This window comes from Mastigoproctus giganteus, chromosome 2 (genome assembly GCF_048544385.1).
Source record: "Mastigoproctus giganteus isolate SK-2022 chromosome 2, ASM4854438v1, whole genome shotgun sequence".
NCBI lineage: Eukaryota > Metazoa > Arthropoda > Arachnida > Uropygi > Thelyphonidae > Mastigoproctus > Mastigoproctus giganteus.
Window position 1 is genome coordinate 98,537,262 of NC_143576.1, and position 19,969 is coordinate 98,557,230.

At 37.9% G+C, this 19,969-nt stretch overlaps 1 protein-coding gene across 1 annotated transcript in view; it reads right to left on the reverse strand.

Moving 5' to 3' along the window:
• The window catches only part of LOC150089452 (nose resistant to fluoxetine protein 6-like), a 73,192-nt gene that overhangs the window by 12,669 nt on the left and 40,554 nt on the right, over positions 1–19,969 (reverse strand). Inside the window, exons 4-9 of the mRNA XM_090389987.1 lie at positions 19,431–19,527; positions 19,167–19,279; positions 14,871–15,041; positions 6,655–6,748; positions 5,868–5,960; positions 2,602–2,767 (exon numbers count right to left, since the gene is read on the reverse strand). Of these exons, the coding sequence (XP_090246113.1) occupies positions 2,602–2,767; positions 5,868–5,960; positions 6,655–6,748; positions 14,871–15,041; positions 19,167–19,279; positions 19,431–19,527 (734 nt within the window). The remainder of the gene's footprint in view (positions 1–2,601; positions 2,768–5,867; positions 5,961–6,654; positions 6,749–14,870; positions 15,042–19,166; positions 19,280–19,430; positions 19,528–19,969) is intronic.

The window sequence follows — 19,969 nt, forward strand, 5'->3', positions numbered from 1 at the left end:
CGGAATAAGAAGGAGACTTCTTATTCCAAAGCATCTTAACCGAAAACTACAAACACTAAAGTTGTAAATGGTGTTACATGAAGTGCAATTACACCGCGTTACAGACAAGCCACTACCTCACTTCTCAGCAAAGATTAAGTTTCTCCTGGTTTAAGAACAAGAAGTGATTCTCATTGGAAGCAATGCTGTTTCCTTGCCACTACACTTTCCGGGATTCATTACCTGTTTTTGGAAATTTGCTTACGAAGTGGGGAGTTCAGAACTATGAAAACTTTTGAGACTGAAATATTGCGAATAAGGGGGAGGATGCAACATCTTCCTCTTCAAGATCAAAATTTGGCCGCATCAAGTGACAACAATTTTATAAAATGTTAAGGATACGCAAGATTAACCGTAGATTATTTTTATTTGTTCAGTAGATTCGAGTAAATTATAAGTCATCTGAACCGAACTAATTCCTTCAAAGCTGCAAAAACATTGAGTCCTTCGCGTACTGCGTTTCGATTTAATACGTTTGGATGCTGGTATCAGAACGCAGTTAAATTGAATGCTTGAACTGTTCCGATTTGGATTGCTTCAGCAAAAAAAATAAAATAATTTTAATTTTTCGCTTAAAACTGTTACAAAACTTGATTACTGGTAGTAAAAAGAATTCTTATTCGATGGATTGCTTTATTTTGTCATTCTCAAAGTTTGATTCCCTCTTTTTCGTGGTATAATGGTAAAAAAAAAATTCTGTTAGAGTTTGTTTAAATAAACAATTAATGTTTTGTAGAGTGAATGAAAGCAAAAGTAATAGGCCTCCTCCTAATAACACCTGGGCCGGCAATGTGCCGAATTTTGTTATAAAATTATTCTTATTCACTATCTACAATTGGTGCCTGAAAGATCAACATTTTCAGCCTTCCTAGATAAACTGTCACTTTCTTTTCCTATTCCGAAAACCACTAATCTTGGTGCCTATAAGGATTGGCACCGGATTTACATCTCATCTATATTCATAAAGGGGGGGGAGGTTCCATTACGTTTAATTTACTAAAAACTCGATTTCTGGCCTCTGATGCTATCAAGCGGAACGCCCAACTCGACCTACTTTGCTCAAATCTTTACGCTTTTTTTGGATGTGGTTCCCCGTGAACACGTCTGTGGTATTTTAGGAAGCATTTTATTCGTTCGTCTCTGCTAAATCGTACTCAGATTGAAAGAGTCATGTATATACTCGTAGTTCATTATTCTTTGTGTTAAATGCAATGCGTAATTAAATTTAAATCATCTTTATGTTAACTATATGATACGTTATTTGTATATTATTTGGATTTCAGTAAGGCTTTTGATATTGTTCCTCACCAAATTATTGTATAAACTAAAACATTGGAGGGGAGGGGAGGGTGGAGAGATGTGGTTATGAATGGGTAATTCTTCAGAGTGGACTGGAGTAACAGTGGAGTATTTCAGGGATCAGTGCTTGGAACTCTTGTTTCTTATTTTCCTAAATGATATTGCTGGAATAATACAGGAGAAACTGTTAAAGTTTGCTGAAGACTTGAAGGTTGAGAGGGTGCTTAACAATCGGAATCAAGCCGTGCTGCTGCAGAAGGATCCGAACCTGAAAAGTGATCTTCAAGATTTAACGCTATTCAACGCAAAATATTTCATTTGGGGAACAGAAACCCAAGAGTAGTTTATAGATTAGGCACAGAGGAATTGAAGGATGTCGGTATGGGGTATATTTGGGGATCATGATACAAGACATGAAATTCAACATGCAGTGTAAACAGGTAGCAAGAAGGGCACGTGGTATTCTGTCGACGATTTATCACAATTTTGCAAATAGAGAGGAAGAGGTCATTATCCTTCTATAAAACGATGATGCGACAAACCTTGAAAATATTATATTTAAGTCTGAAGTTTACATCTTTAGATGTAAACTTCTGGAGAATGTGCAAAGAATTATCCCTGAGGAACAGTTTAAAGAACGTGGTCTGCACAGTATAACAAATATCTTGGGGGGGGGGGGGGGTGTATGAACGAAGTGTATAAAGCTCTGAGAATTATAAAATGAATGAGGAAAGAATATTCTCAGTGGCGAGTAGAACAAGAACCAATACCAACTATACAGTCTTAAGGAAGAACAATGGAACAGGCCTTATGAAGTTTATCTTGGGGCTACTAGTTGAGGAAAGTTGGAATGAGTTGCATGGGTGGCCAAAGATTTGGAAAAATTCAAGGAAGAACTGGACTACATAGGCACTTTTTGACAGATACAGAAAGTGTTGGCTTCCTCACATCATTATGCTATTTTAATACTAATATCTAACTGGATGGATGTTTTTTTTCTCACTTTACAAAAGTGAGTTTCTATATGATGTAAACCCCTCTGGCCTAGGACGTACAGGACAGCCATGTTAGGGATACGTTTCCTCTTAATAATAAACTGATATTAATTATTTATCTATATTCCTCTTACCTTCCCCACAAATGAGATATACCAAAACTGCGTTTTGGTATATCTCATTAGTGGTAACATGCCTTTGCCTCAAAATATCGGCATGTTCACAGTTAGAAGCCTGTTAAGATGCTAAATTAACTGTCTGTACTTACCATGTCATCGAAATTCACCCAGGTGTTAAGTGGCAATAACGCCATCCACCATCTTGCTTCACATACTGAAACTTCATGTCCTAACACATCTTTCCAGACCGGACCCGAGCCAAGCAGAGGAAGCAAGAAAAGAATAGCGAGTGTCGCTCCAACTGGAGGAGTTAATCTGTGGAGAAACCAATATTATAATATGTGTCAAAACATTAAGGCTGGCGTGCCGGAGTGCTAAAATGGCACCACAAATAAAAGATGTGGATACATAACTTGTGAACTTTTAGCTTCATCATTTACTTTAGATTAATTGCGCAGGCCTACCTCTATAGTAAAATCACTGTTCTTTCAAATTATGGTGCAGTTTTATTGGACTGACCAGCTAGTACTTCCAATACTGCGTAACCAGATGAGAAAGTAAAAATAAATACATCTGCAAAACTTCTCAAATAAAACAGTAATACAAGCTCACTTCTGTAATAATAATTTAATTTTTTTCTTGAATTGGTGCATACATTTACTGGCATTGCAAAATAAAATGAAACTAAATTAAAAGGGCGAAAACAACAGTTCAAATATTTCCATAATTCCCGGCATTAAGTATAAAAACTACCTCACTTCGATAGTAGGAAGGAAATGTGTATTCAAGCAAGTACATCAGTATTCGATGCCGAAACTTTAAAATTATTTGCAAGTTGTCTCTATTTACGTTGACAATTTAAATTAGTTTTATTTAGTGGATAAGTGGAATGGTCAAATCAAGAGTGAATTCAAATCTACCTTACATGATAATCTGGTTCTTTCTATCGAACTTCTTCAAATAAACACAGGCCTAATAAATGGATATTTCTCTATATAAAGATGGTTATTCCGTGAGGACTATTTTCAAAAAATTGGGTGTTTCATTAAAGGAATACAAACTACCATTAGTCCTTTAAATTTCATTAAAAGGAATACAAACAACCATTATTCCTTTAAATTTCATTAAAGGAATACTTTGTGTTCCTTTATTGGCAATTTAAAGGACAAACCACGATCAGGACGACCGCCCGTAACAACGGAAGCACAAAATAACACCGATTTGTAAACGCAATCGACGACTTACTGTACATGAAATCCGAACTGAGTTCAATAAAAACAGAGAAACTCTCGCGTCTACATCCACTGTAAAACTTGGTCTTGAACAAGCAAGGCTTGGTCGAATAGCGGTCCGAAAACCCTTGTTAAAACCAAAGGTCGAAAGAAACGGTTGGCTTGGTCTGAGAGCCATCAACATTGGACAACTGAGGAGTGGAAAACTACTGTGGATGGATGAACCCAAATTTGAAATATTTGGATTCAAGCGTAGAGGTTATGTAGCCAAGTGGTCAGGGCGCGAAGGTGAATACGTACACGTGCTTTGAGTGACCGGGTTCAAACCCCAGACTGCTAAATACGGTGCTGTTTCTTGTATTCTCTATATTGTGCGCTCCTCTGACCGTTTGGTCGTCCGTAGTATAAACAGAAAATTCATTTATTTTTATGTGAAACTATCAGATGAAGAAGAAATGGTTCCACATTTTTTAGCGCCTAAAGTCAAGCACGATGGTGGTTCCATCATGATTTGTGATTGCTTCTGTTTTTCTGGAGTGGAAAACAGTCAGTGAGCAGACTTCACGGACTTGATTATCAAGTCCGTGAAGTCTGCTCATCTTCACAAAATTTATGGGAACCTTGCAGACCCGTTGGAATAATATTAGTCAAGAGACACTATTATAAAATCAATCGCCAAAATGCCACGTCTGCGTAAGGCAGTGGAAAAATCTTGTGGGAGCATTTTGATGAAAAATCAAGATAGTTATTAATATTAATCATTTCAATATTTTTTCCTGTAAAATTAAATTTTTTGTCGTAAGTTTTTGCTTAATAAAAAATTCTTAAAATGTTTTAGTGTTTTTTTTTTATTAAAACTTACATTATCATAACTAATTTAAAAAAAAAACAAAAACTTGTTATACGTTGTGATTCCAAAAACTTTTAGGCGGAAGTGTATGTATATAATAACGAGTAGCAATATGACGCTACGGTTTAAAAATATATATTCTCTTTATATTTCAGCACGACCTCTAGCTTTCTAACCTCTAGGTTAAAGTTTAGAATTAATTATTTCAACAATTAAGCAACAATCATTAACCATATTTAGCAGTCACGAGGCTTGAAATACGGTTCACTTTAAACGCGTGTACTGCTGAACTCTTGCATTCAGCACACTCAGCTATGTCGGGCCAACGAATTTTTGCAAAAAGGTAACATAAGAGCCCAGTACAAGCACTCAAAAGAAGCAACAGCATCCAGATTTGATTAGCACCAGAAACGAAAGAAATGCAAAAGGGAAATAACTCGATTTAAGCATAAATTTTTATTTAAATACACAGTTTTATTTTATATTTATTTAAATACAAAATTGTTTAACTGCATATTTAAGATAAATATACTAAGAATAGTATATACATAAGCACAACTAGTCAAAGATAATACTGAATATTTTATTATTATCTGTTTATTGCTGTACTTTAGAGCATTATATGTTAATACAGAACGTATAAATAAGCCTTAATACACATTATATTGTAATATAAATAAATGTTACTTCAGTGTTGTTATTGCAAAACAATTTAAGAATATACTCATATTACAATATTGTAATTCGATCCGTGGCTGAGTCAGTTGGTCTCAGGCGAGGATAGCAAAATTTCATCCCCTGGAAACTCAAGCTTATCGTCCAGAAGAACAGACAAACCGACTATAGAACACACCCAATTTACGGACATAAATACACAAGAATAGATAAAGTAATTCTCGGGTGGCTCTAATATGATAGTTTTGCATAACCCTTTTGAGTCCTCCATAGCACGATACATCGCTGTCTGTTAATTGTTTGGAGAGGTTTGGGTTCGAATCCCGTCAAAAACTGCAGGAATTTCTGAGTACGCTTCATTCGGGGCTGTTGTAGTTAGCCAATCTCGAGTGAGGGTTTGCTTATGAATTATTGCAGTTTCAGCCTGCCATCGGCATGTGAATACATACTTTTTTTACACACATAATACACTTAACGGTTATGAGCACACGTTTGAGAAGGATGGTGGTACCTAATAAATACCAATATTTATTATGTACCACCATCTGTTGTTATTAGCACCATACTATATGTAATTACCATCCAGTCCCTTGATAATTACTATTAATTATCAATAATTACTGGCTGCAGTAAAATACTGCATTAAAAAAAAACTTACCGCCACAATCGATGTAAGTAATAGCGAACCCAGTTAATTCTTCCTTGTTTTCTTTCGAGCTTCTTCAGATTAGAATGGGCAACCAGGAAAGCTCTATTTAAAAAAAAAATCAGAATATTTAGCGGTAATAATAATCGACCATTTTATGACTAAGTCGAAGGGATTCTCTTTTCTAAGGAGTGGATGATCACAAAATACTCCTTTATTTTGTTTAAAGGAATTATACTAATAAATCTGAGTACATATATGGGAAAAAGACTATTTTGTCCTCTTAAAATGTTTTCTGACAAACAATTTAAATGCTGTGAATACTTTAATTGTCTTGGCACTCACAGCAGAGCAAACTCCTACATCAGGAGTTGAAGTACTTTTAAATAAGGGAGATCACTGTTGCAGGACTTGTTGGTCCTCATTCTTGAAAAGTACTCCTTGAAATTGGCCGCAACAGATGTCATCTTTTAAATAAACGACTAGCCTGTCAGTGATGCTATTTGAAGGTGGTGCAATACCTAGGCAGCTCTGTGGTATAGTAGTTTGCTCTGTTGAGTACTAGGACCACTGCAGTAATATTTATATCGCAGTTTAAAGTCTTGTGGCAAAGAGTGAAAAAAAAAACCGAATAGTTCAGTGCGGATGGGTTTGACTGGATTTAATGCCAGCCTGGAACATACAAAAATTTACTCGATTATTAGTAAAATAAAAAAGAACTTTGCCACAGCTCTGACTATATTAAAGATTGCAAAATTAAAGTTATATGATAAGAATTAATTTTAATTTCGTTACTCACCCCAAGACGAAAAATGTATCTACAGAGAGCCAGGCGTTGACAATCGCTTCGAAAGTTACATCTTCCAAATACTGTTTTCCATTGTCCATCCTCGCTATTAAGATATAAATCAGAAAAATTGGAGCAATAACAGAGAAAGTAAACTGCGGAAAATTTAAGATTAACACGCAATCAAGCCATTAGAGTATATCGCGATAATCACTACAGCAGATAAATATTTACAACTATTTTATTTAATAAGAGGTTCACCGCGAAAAATTATTAGTATATGAACAATCTGTATAAACATAGGCTCTTGTAGAGATGAATGTCACAAAATGACTTGAAAAACAACACCAGCCTTTATGGTGCTTTCTCATTCTTCCAACTCAACTACAGAATCAGTAAAGTTTATTGTTAAATGATTTTCAGGAATCCACAGCTGGGAGAGTCACGGCTAATAGACGGATCAAAGACAGAAAAACGTTGGGCAATAGAACTAATAGGGCAAGATCACTACGGTACGTACTAATTTCAGGAGAGTGGAATAATAAAGAGATGATCGCTATTTGTTTTGCACTGTCCGAAAAGATGACTGAAGCGTGCACAATGAACGTGAGTTTTATAGAGCCACAAAAGATTAATATCAGTTTATATCATGTGCAAACCATCTGTCTACCAGTAATTTACACTCCATTGACAATATTGTCCCTCTCCATCTAGATATTATCATTATAATATCTAGATGGAGAGGGACAATATTGCGGTTGAACTACACTACTCGACAAAATTAGCAGAACACGTAGAAAATGTGGTAACTCATGCAGCTAGAAACTTCAGATAGGTACAAGGGACATTTAATGTACAAGATTTAATTGTACAAGAATTACCAAAAAGGTCGCATTATAGAAGTTGATATATGATGCTCGAAAATATGATCGCATGACATCAGTAAGGCGTATAATCTCCTCCAACGGTTAAACAGGCCTGGCAACAATGAACCATATTCAACATTCGGGTGGCTATAAGATTTTATGGCAACATCCCATTCTTTCACCAGCGCAGACCTTAGCTCACGAAGTGATCGAGGAGTTTTCTGTCGTAAGCAGTGCGACGCCCAAGGGTGTCCCACACATGTTCGAACGGATTTAAGTCTGGTGATCATGCTGGCCACGGCAGTCATTGGATATCTTAAGTTTCAAGATATTCCACCACAACTTGATCTCTATGTGCAGTGGCGTTGTCGTGCAAGAAAATCTGGGCCAACTGCATGCCTAAAAGTCACACATGGGTTCCAGGATCTGTCTCGGTACCTCGATCAATAACATGAAGGTGGTGGTGGTGGTGGGGGGGGAGTGAAGCCGTTGATCATTATCCCGCGGCACAGAAAACACCGCCTCCTACTGTCAGTGCCCCTTTTCTGATGTTCGAGGAATGGTACTGTTTTCTTCCTTGTGTACAAATGAAATTACGTCTGAAATCTGTTTGTAGGATAAAACTGGACTAATTAGAGAATAGAACTGTAACTCATTTCTCAGAACTCAAAGTCACATGTTCATGGCACCAGTTTCGACGAGCTCTGGGGTGGTTTGGGGTTAATGGGATACAAATCCCCGACTTCGTTCCGTAGAGTCCTCTTGAATTGAAACTTCTTAACACAGTCCTAGAAATATTTTACAAACAGTTCTGAATTGGAAATACTTTCCAAATGTTTTCCAGACAGTCTTAAATTTCACCTGTGGCCCAGCAAACTCAAGAGACGGTTGATGGCAGGGCATTGTAGGGTTCTGTCTTGCTGTTAGAACCAGGTAGCGGCCAGCTTTTTTCTTGTAATGGTTCCGGTCTCCTGAAACTGCTTCCATAGTACAAAGACAACATTGAATTGTTATGGTTTATAACAATAAAAGTGCAATTTAAACTACGTTCCCTCTCCAAGTCGGTGCACTTTTGGATTCCTTCACACAGCCCAGTGTAACTGCAATTTCTGTCAGACTCCAGAAAAAAAATTAACTGTCCTCCTTGCACTTTAATAACCACACAAAATCTTGATTGTCCTTTCTCTTAAGTTTTTTGAACTCCTGCTGTGGCGTACCTGGAGATGTGGTGTTTCACCACTGCCCTCAACGTTTATAAATTTGTTTTTGATCAGAGTGTACGCAAAGTTATTCGGGGCACACGAACGCAATCATTTCATAAACCCATTTTTCATTTTTGGTAAGTTCACCAACTAAAATTTAGATGAGAAAACCATTCTGCTCAATGATTGGTTGGAATGCACGCGGCTAGCGGCGAAATAAATCAACTTCAAAACGACAAATCGTGGTTAGCCACGCATGCGGTGTGTGGTGGCTCCATCTATTGGCCAAATCTAAAGGCTTGGAGTTTCATTTTGTAGGTTAATAATTTTATTTAATACGGCGAACGCATTTAAAACATTCTCCGATAACAAATATATTTCGATGTTCTTCGCTTTCCTAATTCACGTCACGCCTAGAAAACACTTCTTGAAACAGTCTGCTGTTCAAACGCGCTCCTCTAATCAACACAACACAACTTGAAATTCTATTATTGTCGTTGTTATCGTTAAAAGAACGATCGGGAAAAGTGAGACGAGCAGCACGCACTTAATCAGAGTGAAAGAGCTTTGGTTCTGTTTTTATTCAAAATAATCCCCATCTGACTGAATGCACTTATTACACCGTTAAAAAAAAGTTTTGAAAAGAGTGAGAAGGCGTCGAAAGGGATCGTGTTCAATTTGGCGGTTACGTTTTTCTTTGTCCTCAACATTGACATCGCTTTCCTGTGACGGCAATTTTAACCTTGGGAAAGAATTTCGCTGAGTTAGATCGGGAGAATAGAGTGGATTATTGATCTCTACAATGCCACGCCTACAATCAATGCATTGCAGCGAAAACACTTCACAACAAGTGTGGGACGGGACGGAGCATTGTTGTGCGACAACCAGCTGCTTTTCTCTCGAATTGTGGCCTCACCCGGAAATACGCTAATAGTCTTTGAAGCACCTGCACACAGAACGTAGCATTCATTCTCTCCCCTTCAGGTACAAATTCTTCGTGAATCACAACCCCGTTCGTCGAAAAATCATCTAGATTCTGGACACGAAACGTTTTGGGTCTTGGTGATGACTTTGAAGTCCACTGCATGCTCTCACGTTTTGTCTCTGCGCCGTACTGTAACATCTGATACTCATCCCAGTGACAATACAGTTGAGGAAATTAGGTTTGTCTTGACAAAGTGTTCTCATGATCACACTTTGTTGCTTCTGCTCATCCGTGAGGCTGTACGGCACAAATTTTGCAAATTTTTTCCCTAAATTTTGATGGACAATGAGGAATAGTCGCGTAATTCATATCCAACTCGTCATCCGTCATTTTGGGGGTCAAACGACGATCTCTTGCCACAATTTAGTGAACTTTTGCAACTTTGTTCTAATTTCAAGAGGTTGACGGACGTCCGCTTATTGGATCACCGCGAGCAGCCTCATGTCCATCGTTAAACCGCTCATGGCATTCAAACACACTAGTACGACTTTAAATTTCATCATTATAAGCAGTTTTTAACATTTCATTCGTTTCTGGTGCAAATTTTCCAATTTAAAGCAAAATTTGATATTCCTTCATTGCTCCATTGCAAAATAGTGACACGGAATGTTAACACTACTAACGAAACTGGTTGTTACTTTCAACCTGCTGAACAGTCTCTGTACCACCCTCTCCTGGAAGTTTCTGAACTACAACATACCACTTCCGTTTATTTTCAGGCTCATCGAACGTGACCTCAATAGCAAAAGTCCGGGAATTTGTTGCCATGCCGCGTGTTGTTTTATATAAATTGTAATTGTCACGTGGAAAGTTGTCACTTAATCATATAAATAATATACAAGTCTTCTGTTTATACTCCTTGACTGACCACTTAAGGTCACAGGAACTAGAGATATGAGACAGAGAATACAGGAATATCACGACTACAATCGCGGTTAACTGATAGGTCGATACTAAGTTACCACAGTTTGATCTCCCATCTACTGCTTAACGTTATCAAGACAGTAACATTAGGTTTAACCCCACGAGGATTGCTATTGAGTTCCTCCTCTGTTACAAAATACAGATCACACCCAATATCAGATTCGGAAAATATCAATGAAAGGAAAGGAAGAATAGATGTTCTCGGTTTTCATAAGTGCCAGCAACTTAGACCATATTGCTCTGTTGCGTATTATGTCTGCAGAAGCGTGTGCTCATGGACCGAACACACACACACACACACACACACAGCATGTTGCGCGGTGTGAAAAACCCAGAATAACTCACCAAGGAATTCTACCCCCCTCCGCCTGAGATGCTAACTACAGCCTCAATTTAAGCAGCCTTTGTAAATTCTTCCCCTCGTTTACGGGATCTCCAAAGTGGCAGCCCACTTGTTTGCCACTTTTTGATTATGGAGGACCAAAGGGTAAGAAATGCACTGTATTCTCAGAGTACGTGCTAATGATTTAATTAGCTAATTCAATTAATTAATAAAGGGAATTTAATAATGGCATTGAAAAATTAGCTGAGGATCAGTCAAAATTAATAAATTGTAGAATTCAATAGTTAATATTAAAGGATTATATGTGTGACAGTTGATTTATGGGATATGGATCTATGAAGAGAAAATGAGTGGGATCAACGTGACAAGAGTTGTCAGAAACTAGTTTATCTACGATTAAATTACCGTCCTATTTGCAAAATATTTCTGAAACCAACTACAAAAGAAGTGCTATTTTTCACGAACATAATTTAGACATTTTTACAATGCTTTAACTTGTTTTCGAATAGGGCTTTTGAGAAAACAAAATGAAGATGGAATTGTTATATTGTTACTTACAAGCTACAATATGATCAACCTCCGCTTTCTTCATCTCACTGATGAGGAGGTTAAAAACTAGGGATCGGTTAATGTTTATGCGAGTCCAGACTAGCTGCAGTGTTCTGGATGTTAAAGAGCAGAGAGCAACTGAGGCCAAAATGTGCCTATTCCTATATCTGATTCTACAATGATTTGGTCCCATTTGGCATCAGAGGCGATCATATATGATTATTTTCTTAAAGAAGTAAAACAGCTCATATAGATTTGCACTATTCCCAGTAATACTGGTAAGAGATAAGAGTTCTTGCAATCGTGACAGTGAGAAGTACTTCTTTTGATATGGGAATAGTACGTACAATCTAATGTTGTCGTTGTTGTAGGGTTTTAGGAGAATCAGCCACTAAGGCCATATTTCTCTGTGTGTTCTGTCTATGAATTTCATGTGTTCTGTAGTCAATTTCTGTTTGCTGGACAGTTTCCTGGAGAAAAACCATGCTACCATCGCCTGAGGCCGACTAACTCAATCACGCTCTGAAAAAGGGCCATAAAATTCCTCATTTTGAGGGGAATCGAACTCGGGTCTTTTCCTTCCAGTGTGGGAAGGGACAGCGTATTGTATTGTATTGAAGGGACAGCGTAGTTTATTGTATTGAATAAATACAATAAAGCGATCTTACCAAATGGTACCATTTGGTAAGATCGCTTACCAAATGGTACCTAAGAGGGCGTGCAATGTATGTGTTTGACAGTGAGCGGTGATAAACATTGCATGCATAGAGGAGGGTCGTCCCCGACAAGAAGAATCAAAGGCTGGGTGTGTATGCCCGATGCGTAATCTTGCTAGCACAACTTGTTCCCGTCTGCTTTGCCTGATGCTGGAATTCCATAATATTGGTTCCTGTTTGATTTGGAAAGCAATTAGTTATTCATTTGTGACTTCCACATTTCTGATCACTGAAATGTACAGACGTCTTTTATAAGCCTCAAAAATCTATACAATACGTGGTAGTATGCTGGTACTGTACCGTTTGCTTCTTTTGTTCCCTGATCTGCTTTCTCATTACCTGCGATACCAGAAAGTCCTGAGCCAAGCAGAACTTCAGCGATTATTATCCAGTAGATGATTTGTTTTATGATGGGATGCGAGACTGAAAATTTATCGTCCAATGCGGACAACGCCCTCATGAAATCGATGCATATTACGTTGTGGAAGGTGTTAATATTCCCCAAAGTTAATTTAACTGCGTATAATTCTGCAGTATAACTGCTACATTTAACAGGTAGTGTTATGGAGACTGTAAAAGAAGAAAGGACAGCCACGGCACCAACAGTAGTGTTTACGAACCATCTATATATTAGTTGCATTGAGAACATGGCCTTTATGCAGTTGCTTAATACTTACATTTGCCAGGGATTTTTCCCCCTTTCCAAAAATAAGTCTCATAGAAAGGGAGATTTACGACCAGGTGGGGCAGGTACATCGGTCTCTTGATGTATACAGCCACTCCCCGATTAACGTAAGTCGTATTTTACTAAGTGGGAATTTCACTCATGCTTGTGCAGCACTCGCAACTGTGCTCGCTGAATTGATTGAATCAAAAAAGAAATGTTCAACGAACGTGTAAATAAAATTGAATAAATACAATAAATAATTTATTTCATGCGCAAGAAAAATTAAAAAATTGTGCAATTACAAAAAATAGAGGAGACGGGCATAACGTCAATAAGTTTTACCACTCGAGCATCGTTGCCAGAATCGACGTCTTCAGCTGATAAGTACGCCGCTGCGGAGATTGAGGGCTGTGCAGATTTAGAAGAAGTTAGCCGCTCAACCGTACGAAAGAACATATTAATGGATGACTGGACGGTGGCTTTTTCTTCTTTTCTTCGTAGATTTCTTTGTAGCAAGCAAGCATATCATTCACCCCTCTGTTAACATATAACAATCGTTCGCTCTTAGGATCCATCTTCTCAAACCTCGCCATCGCCGATGCAATTTCACGAAATGGCCATTGCAATCTCTCTGGTGACGAAGCGTCTCGGTTCCTCATTTTGCTCATCTTGAGCTTCGTCAGCAATTTCTTCTTTCACTATCGCTGCCTGCAAGTCAATAAGTTATTCGTTAGATAATTCCTTCACTTGTTTCCTATTAACTCCTCCATGTATTTGGCAACAACCTCCAACTGAAGTAGATCTGTAACTGTAACTTCTTCATATGATTCGTCTTTTTCAAAGCCTTGGAAGTTTTACGTACGGTGGGCATATTTTCTTCTATGCGCCTTTTAGTAATTTCCGCCCAGGCCTTATGTTTAAGATGGCGTGGTAAATATTGTAAGATTTCCAAAAGTCTCTTAACGTATAATTTTTCTCACCGTTTACTGCAGACAATGCCCGAGCAAATGTTGTATGCTTTTAAATTCGAAATAACACTCCGATCCATAGGTTGGATAAGTGAAGTTTTAATAGTAAATACAAGTGAAAATTAAAGTCAATTGCAATTATGAATAATGCTCGCTGATGGCTCACTGCCAGATTCAAGCAGAAGTAAGCAAAAGAGAGTAAGTAATTCAAGTAGAGAAAGTCAAAAAGGTTCCAAAGCGGTTTATAGAGTCGGAAAAAGGATACGAACAGCAAACGAATTGATAGAATAGGGTTAAGAAGATGAGGTCAAAACGGCGAGACTGCAGAATAGAATGTCCCTGGCAATGAACCTAACCTCAAGGAATAGACAGATTCACTAATATCACTTTAAAAGGGGAGAATATCAGAGGGTAATTAGGGAAGGTGAGATGGTCGAAGAAAAGAAATACTGTTAATATAAGGAAAACTGTTTTATAAGAATATAACGTGAAAGGGTCGCGCTGAAATATTAAATATTTATGGCCTCGATACCTTTCTTTGCTTAAGCTTTTTCAGCATGATCATCGAGGAAAGTCTATTTAGCTGGGGGGCTTAAAGCAGAAAGGTTCCCGTACAGGTATGTCTCGTAACGCGATTCATTTCCTGAACTTACAGGCAATTTCCAACTTTGTTTTTCTGGAATACAGAATTTCGCTGTTGATAACCTGTGTACGTTAAATATTTAAATGCTATTGGTTCATTTATTTGCAGGTTTTTATTGATAATTTTAATCATGCCTGTTTATATTTTAATTAGTCTTTACCACATTCAACGAATTTATTTGGTGTTTTTTTTTTAAATTACTATTGTACTTAGAATCGTTAAGTACTTATTTCTTTTTTTCATCTGGTTTACTTTTTTTTGTAATCTATCTATCGGAAAGGTATTAGGCTATAATACCTAACTATTAGGTTGAATTCATTTGTTCATTAAATAAAAGTAAAAAAAAAAAAAAAATTCCATCTTACCAAATGAAGCTCTATAAGCGAATCCGTAGGTGTGAACCAAAACAATCCACATCATACTCAGACATCTCAAGCCGTTCAGAACACCGAAATTATCTTTGGACACGTCTGATTTCAATGCTGATTTGACATTGGCATCAATAGAGAACGCCTTCATTGTATCAACAAGCTTGCCTAAAAGAAAATAAACAAGGTATACAAGTTTTCTCCTTTACAGCAACAGAACACAACAAAATGAACTCTCTCTAGGACGTCCATATTTTTATATGCATCAAACAGAATTTCATGTCACTTATCAACATGAATTATTTCGATAACACATTCTGATAATTAGAACTGTTTCGTCCACTTTTGTGATTTTGCTGATGGCAGAATTTAAAGATCACTTAAATTACGAGCAACAGGATTATTTAACTTACTAGATAAGTGAATTAACACTAATGCCCACAACGTAAATGAATCTCGCCTTTATAACACAACAACCTGCCTCGGCACCGCACTGCTTTTAAACAAATAGCATAGTCATCCAGTTATTCTCCTCCATTTATTTAAAAAGATAAAACATTGCTACTGCAGCCAGTTTTGGGAAATTATTAGTAGCTTACTAGATAGTAGGTGGCCTATAGTGATAATTCATTAAGAAATCCTGTACGTCAAGAACTCAAGTGTGAACGAGCAAGTCTCCTCCTCTTTTCATAATTTTGAAAGAGGGAAAAATGGCATTAGTTATTTTATAATTTAGAAATTAAAAAATGTGTACACTGCGGAGGATCGTTTCCTGTGAGCAAAAAAAGATGAGTGAGGCGAGTATGGCCTATTCGGCTTCTGGCTAGGATTACTTTTCTATTTTTACGAAGGCTGGAATTCCATAATTGTGGTTCAGGTTTCAGCTGAAACAGCTTGTTCTGTGTTTGATTTCTCCACATAAGTGCCCACTGTTTCATACATTTTCTCTGGATATTGCATCAGCAATCGGTATACGGGACTAGATCATTTGTTGATGCTATGTTCGAGGGATGTTTTGCAGCATCATCTGCATATTCATTTCCTGGAATACCACTGTGCCTGAGATCCAAGAGAAGACAACAGTTTGCTGATGCTCGTGAAGACGTATTAGCGCATGTCTTATGAGTTTTAGAGAGTTGAGAGAGCGTAGTCTGAGTCCGTATATATGATGCTTTTGATTGACAGGAGTGAAATATTTTCCAAGGCAATGGGATTCCTGCCTTCACCTGTTCTCCTTGAAGCTCCTTTGCTGACACCGCCTCTCCATCGGCATGGGGTTAGATGCTTTCGGGCTCTTTTGCTGGCCTGGGACACTCCCCAGTTGGGATTTTAACCACCCTCGATGAATTCTCATCGAAGGCGTTCTGCTGACGCTCGTCAACTGACAGGCGTGAGATTATCTGGAGGTTTGGCTCTCTGCTGGGGGGGTAGCCTTCCGCCCTACCTACCCTTGCTTCCTTCCCCTTTTATTACCTTTCCTATCCAACTCGTTCCGTTCCTCTAACTTGGCCACTCCTCTCTTGCTTTGCAAGTGGAGAGAGAGCCCGTCAGGCGTTCCTTCTACCTTCCTGGCCCGGCTCCTCGTGCCGGTGGACGGATGCTAAAAGGCTCCTTCCATGGTGATCGAGCCTCCCGGTAACTAAGAGGCCAGTCAAACAACACACTTATCACACAGAGCCCCCACTGACTGGCCTTGCAATGTTGTGCCTACGTCAGAGTACTCAAACTCGGATTTGTGGGGAACCACAGGAACCGCTTGACAAAAACACTATGTCCACTATTTTCCAAGGCAAGCTTAATGGCATGAAGCTCAGAAGTATAACTGCTGCATTCTGCAGGAAGTGTAAGTGAAATAGTTCTATTAGGGAAAACAGCAGCTGCACCCACTTTATTACAAAACTTTGAACCATCAGTGTAGATCTTGGAAAAGAGGGAATAATTGTGTGCATAGAAAATATGTAGGTGCTGGATGTTTGCTCTTGTTTATTATTACTATCCTTGTTTCCAGACGTTCTCCGCGACATCTTAGTCCTCATAATACATAGCTGTCAGTCACTCGTTTGGACAGATCTGGACACAATTACTGTCGATAACTAGAGGAATTTCTGGAATCCTTTTCAGTCGGGTCTGTAGTCAACCTCTCTCAGACCGAGGAAGTCTGTTTTGCCACTGTTGTTTCGATTCTTTAGGCTGCACAACGTGCAAATCGGCAATTTAAAGCACACTGCTCTAAAACATAAGATACTTAAATGATCAACAAGCTCCCCTGCGATTAAAATATAATAATTGGAAAATAAAACTGGAGTACGGCTGTCCTTGAATGCTGTACACCATACATGCGCCTGTTTTTAGCACAGTACCATTCCTTTCTGTACTGAAGCATTCGTGAATATCAATTTGGTATACTCCTCCTGTTATAAAAACTGGTTATACAATCGCTGCTCCAACTTGTCACTAACTTCTACAGATGTCACTTTGTGACTGTGCGCAGTATGATTAATGCGAAGAGAGAAATATGAAATTGTTCAAAAGTGACACCGATCCACATTTCATTATAAAAATTAAAAACGTCCCACCGTTTAATTTAACAATGAATGTATTAACGTTAGTCATTAATCTTGTTAGAGGAAAAAAAGATTAGCGCTACAGTGCAATATCAAACAATTTCTGTTATTCTACTGTAGCGTTAGAGATGAGACTTTAAAGCTATTGACAAATTTGTATTGCTAAAACACTCCTATTCCCGAAGTTAATACCCCATTTTAATCACAGTAATACCGAAAACAACTTACCCAGTATTTCAAACCCCATCCGATAATTTTTTTCTCTACATTTAAACATAATTTTATATTGTGGTATTTTCTACATTTTCAATTTAAAGGTAACTTTGTTCGCGATTCTTTGAAAATACATAAGCAAAATAGTTCCTTCTTAAATGGAAGCATTATGCACAAATAAGCTTCTTTACTCTTTCGCACAACATAAAGGGGATAATAAATGAGTTAAAAACAAGGTCATTAATTGTTTGTTGTTTTGTTTTTAGGAGCATTAGCAACTAAGGCCATATTGCTCCAGGGATATGCGGTGGTAATTCTCTGACCTTTCCGCATCCTTCGTATTTGGTGGTCACAGGCTCGAACCCTGGTCTAATCAAGAAGCGTGTGCTAGGCACTGCTGCTCCTTCCCACCTGGCTACGGAGGCGCCAAGGTCATTAACGTATGGTATTTTTAGGAGTACCGTAGATTTATCACTCCATTCAGCAAGAACACTACGAGGGGGGGGATTCAAAATATTTTAATTCACCCAGAAGTAATTGTGACAGAAAGATTATTTTTGTTGATACCATAGCAACCACAAATTTTGCTTTCGATCTCACTATTCATTTTTTGTCTTTGCAGTGCTGAATGAAGTGTCGCAATAGAAGACGTGGAATACAGATCAGCAATTTGGTTCCTCTTTCTGCAAGAGAAAACACCCGAAACGGTCCTCCACGAAAAAATGGTTGCTGTAATGAACATTGCACAGGTTACAGTATTGTTACACATTGGTATAAACAATTCAAGTGTGCAAGAACCTCAGTGCATGATGATGAAATTCCAGTACGTCCAGAAACTGCTGTAACAGAAGTGTTGCAAAAACTGAGGCATTAATCCTGGAAGATCGCGTATTAGCGTCAAAGAAATATCTGCAGAGCTCCAAATTAGTGTAGGGTCTGTGGAGATAATCATCCATCAACATCCATATGAGTCAGTGTCTGCTGTATGGGTTCTCAGACTTCTGACCCCTTACCAGAAGAAAAGGGCACTAAGTGTACACGAAATGTTGTCGATGTGCCAGGAAAAACTGAAATACTGCCGCAGCCTACTTATTCTCCCGAACTTGCGCACTCGGATTTCTTCCTCTTTCCTATCCTGAAGTCCTTCGTAGAAAATACTTTTCTGATGAGGTGATTTCTGCTACCGAGTCGTGGTTGTGAAGGATAATCTGTGACCATCTACAAAACTGTCCTGCGGAAGTGTATTGAGAGATGGCAAAAATGTGTAAATTTGTCTGGTGACCATGTTGAAAAAGTGTAATACATGGTGTTTGTTTTAACCTTCTATCACAACTACTGGGCGAATAAAATCTTTTTTGAATCCTCATCGTACGGTATGGGACATCACGTGAGACAGTACTGATCAACATCAGATTTTTAAATTTATTTTTGTGGATTACAAGTGTTCCATAGGAATCTTTGTATAATTCGTAATGAATTAACTATTCAAGATGTTTCCAGTTATTCATTAACTTACTATTATTTTTATTTTCACTGCTGCCATCAATATCGTCTGCTTTGGTACGTTTCGTTATTAAGTCGACTATAGTTCCAATTATTGCCATGAGGACCATGAACCCCAAGACACATCTGAAATGAAAAGGATCCAAATATTGATAAACAAATTCACAGGGAGCTGAATTTAAATTATCAAATAACATTTAATAAAAAAAAAATTAAATTTGTTTTTATTATAATTCTAATTGTCATTGGCTGACAGAGAAAGTTGGCCTTTACTTACATCATTGCAATTTGCACCTTCGACAGACTACTAAACGTAAACTTTTCTTTCACTTCGCAATTCCTGACGGTGGCTTCAACTGGCATATCTTTGGTTACTGAAATAAAAATACAGTTGCGTTTAGAACTGGACACTTCAAATTTCGCGCACACTTTCACGCAATTTTAATACACTTCCCAATGAAAGAGAAATTTGCTTTAAATGTTAAGATATTGACCAAATTATGAGTCCGTTTTGAAATATGACTAGATTGGGAGAGGAGTGCCAATCCGCAGAAGGGAAAAATTATCAACACTTTTCGTTAAAGAATGCTTTACATAATTTCTTTATTAAAATTCGACTCTTGCATATTTACGCATATTAAATGAGGATCATCCTCTCACGTTTCGATCTATAATAATTTTCTTCATCCTGCTGAAATTGCATGTTGAGAGCTGCTCTACTTTCAGAGATGAAATCCGGTGCATTCCGCGATTTTACAATTATCTACGAGTGGCGGTGAGCAGCAGATGTAACTTTTCGCTGAAAATTTACAGAAA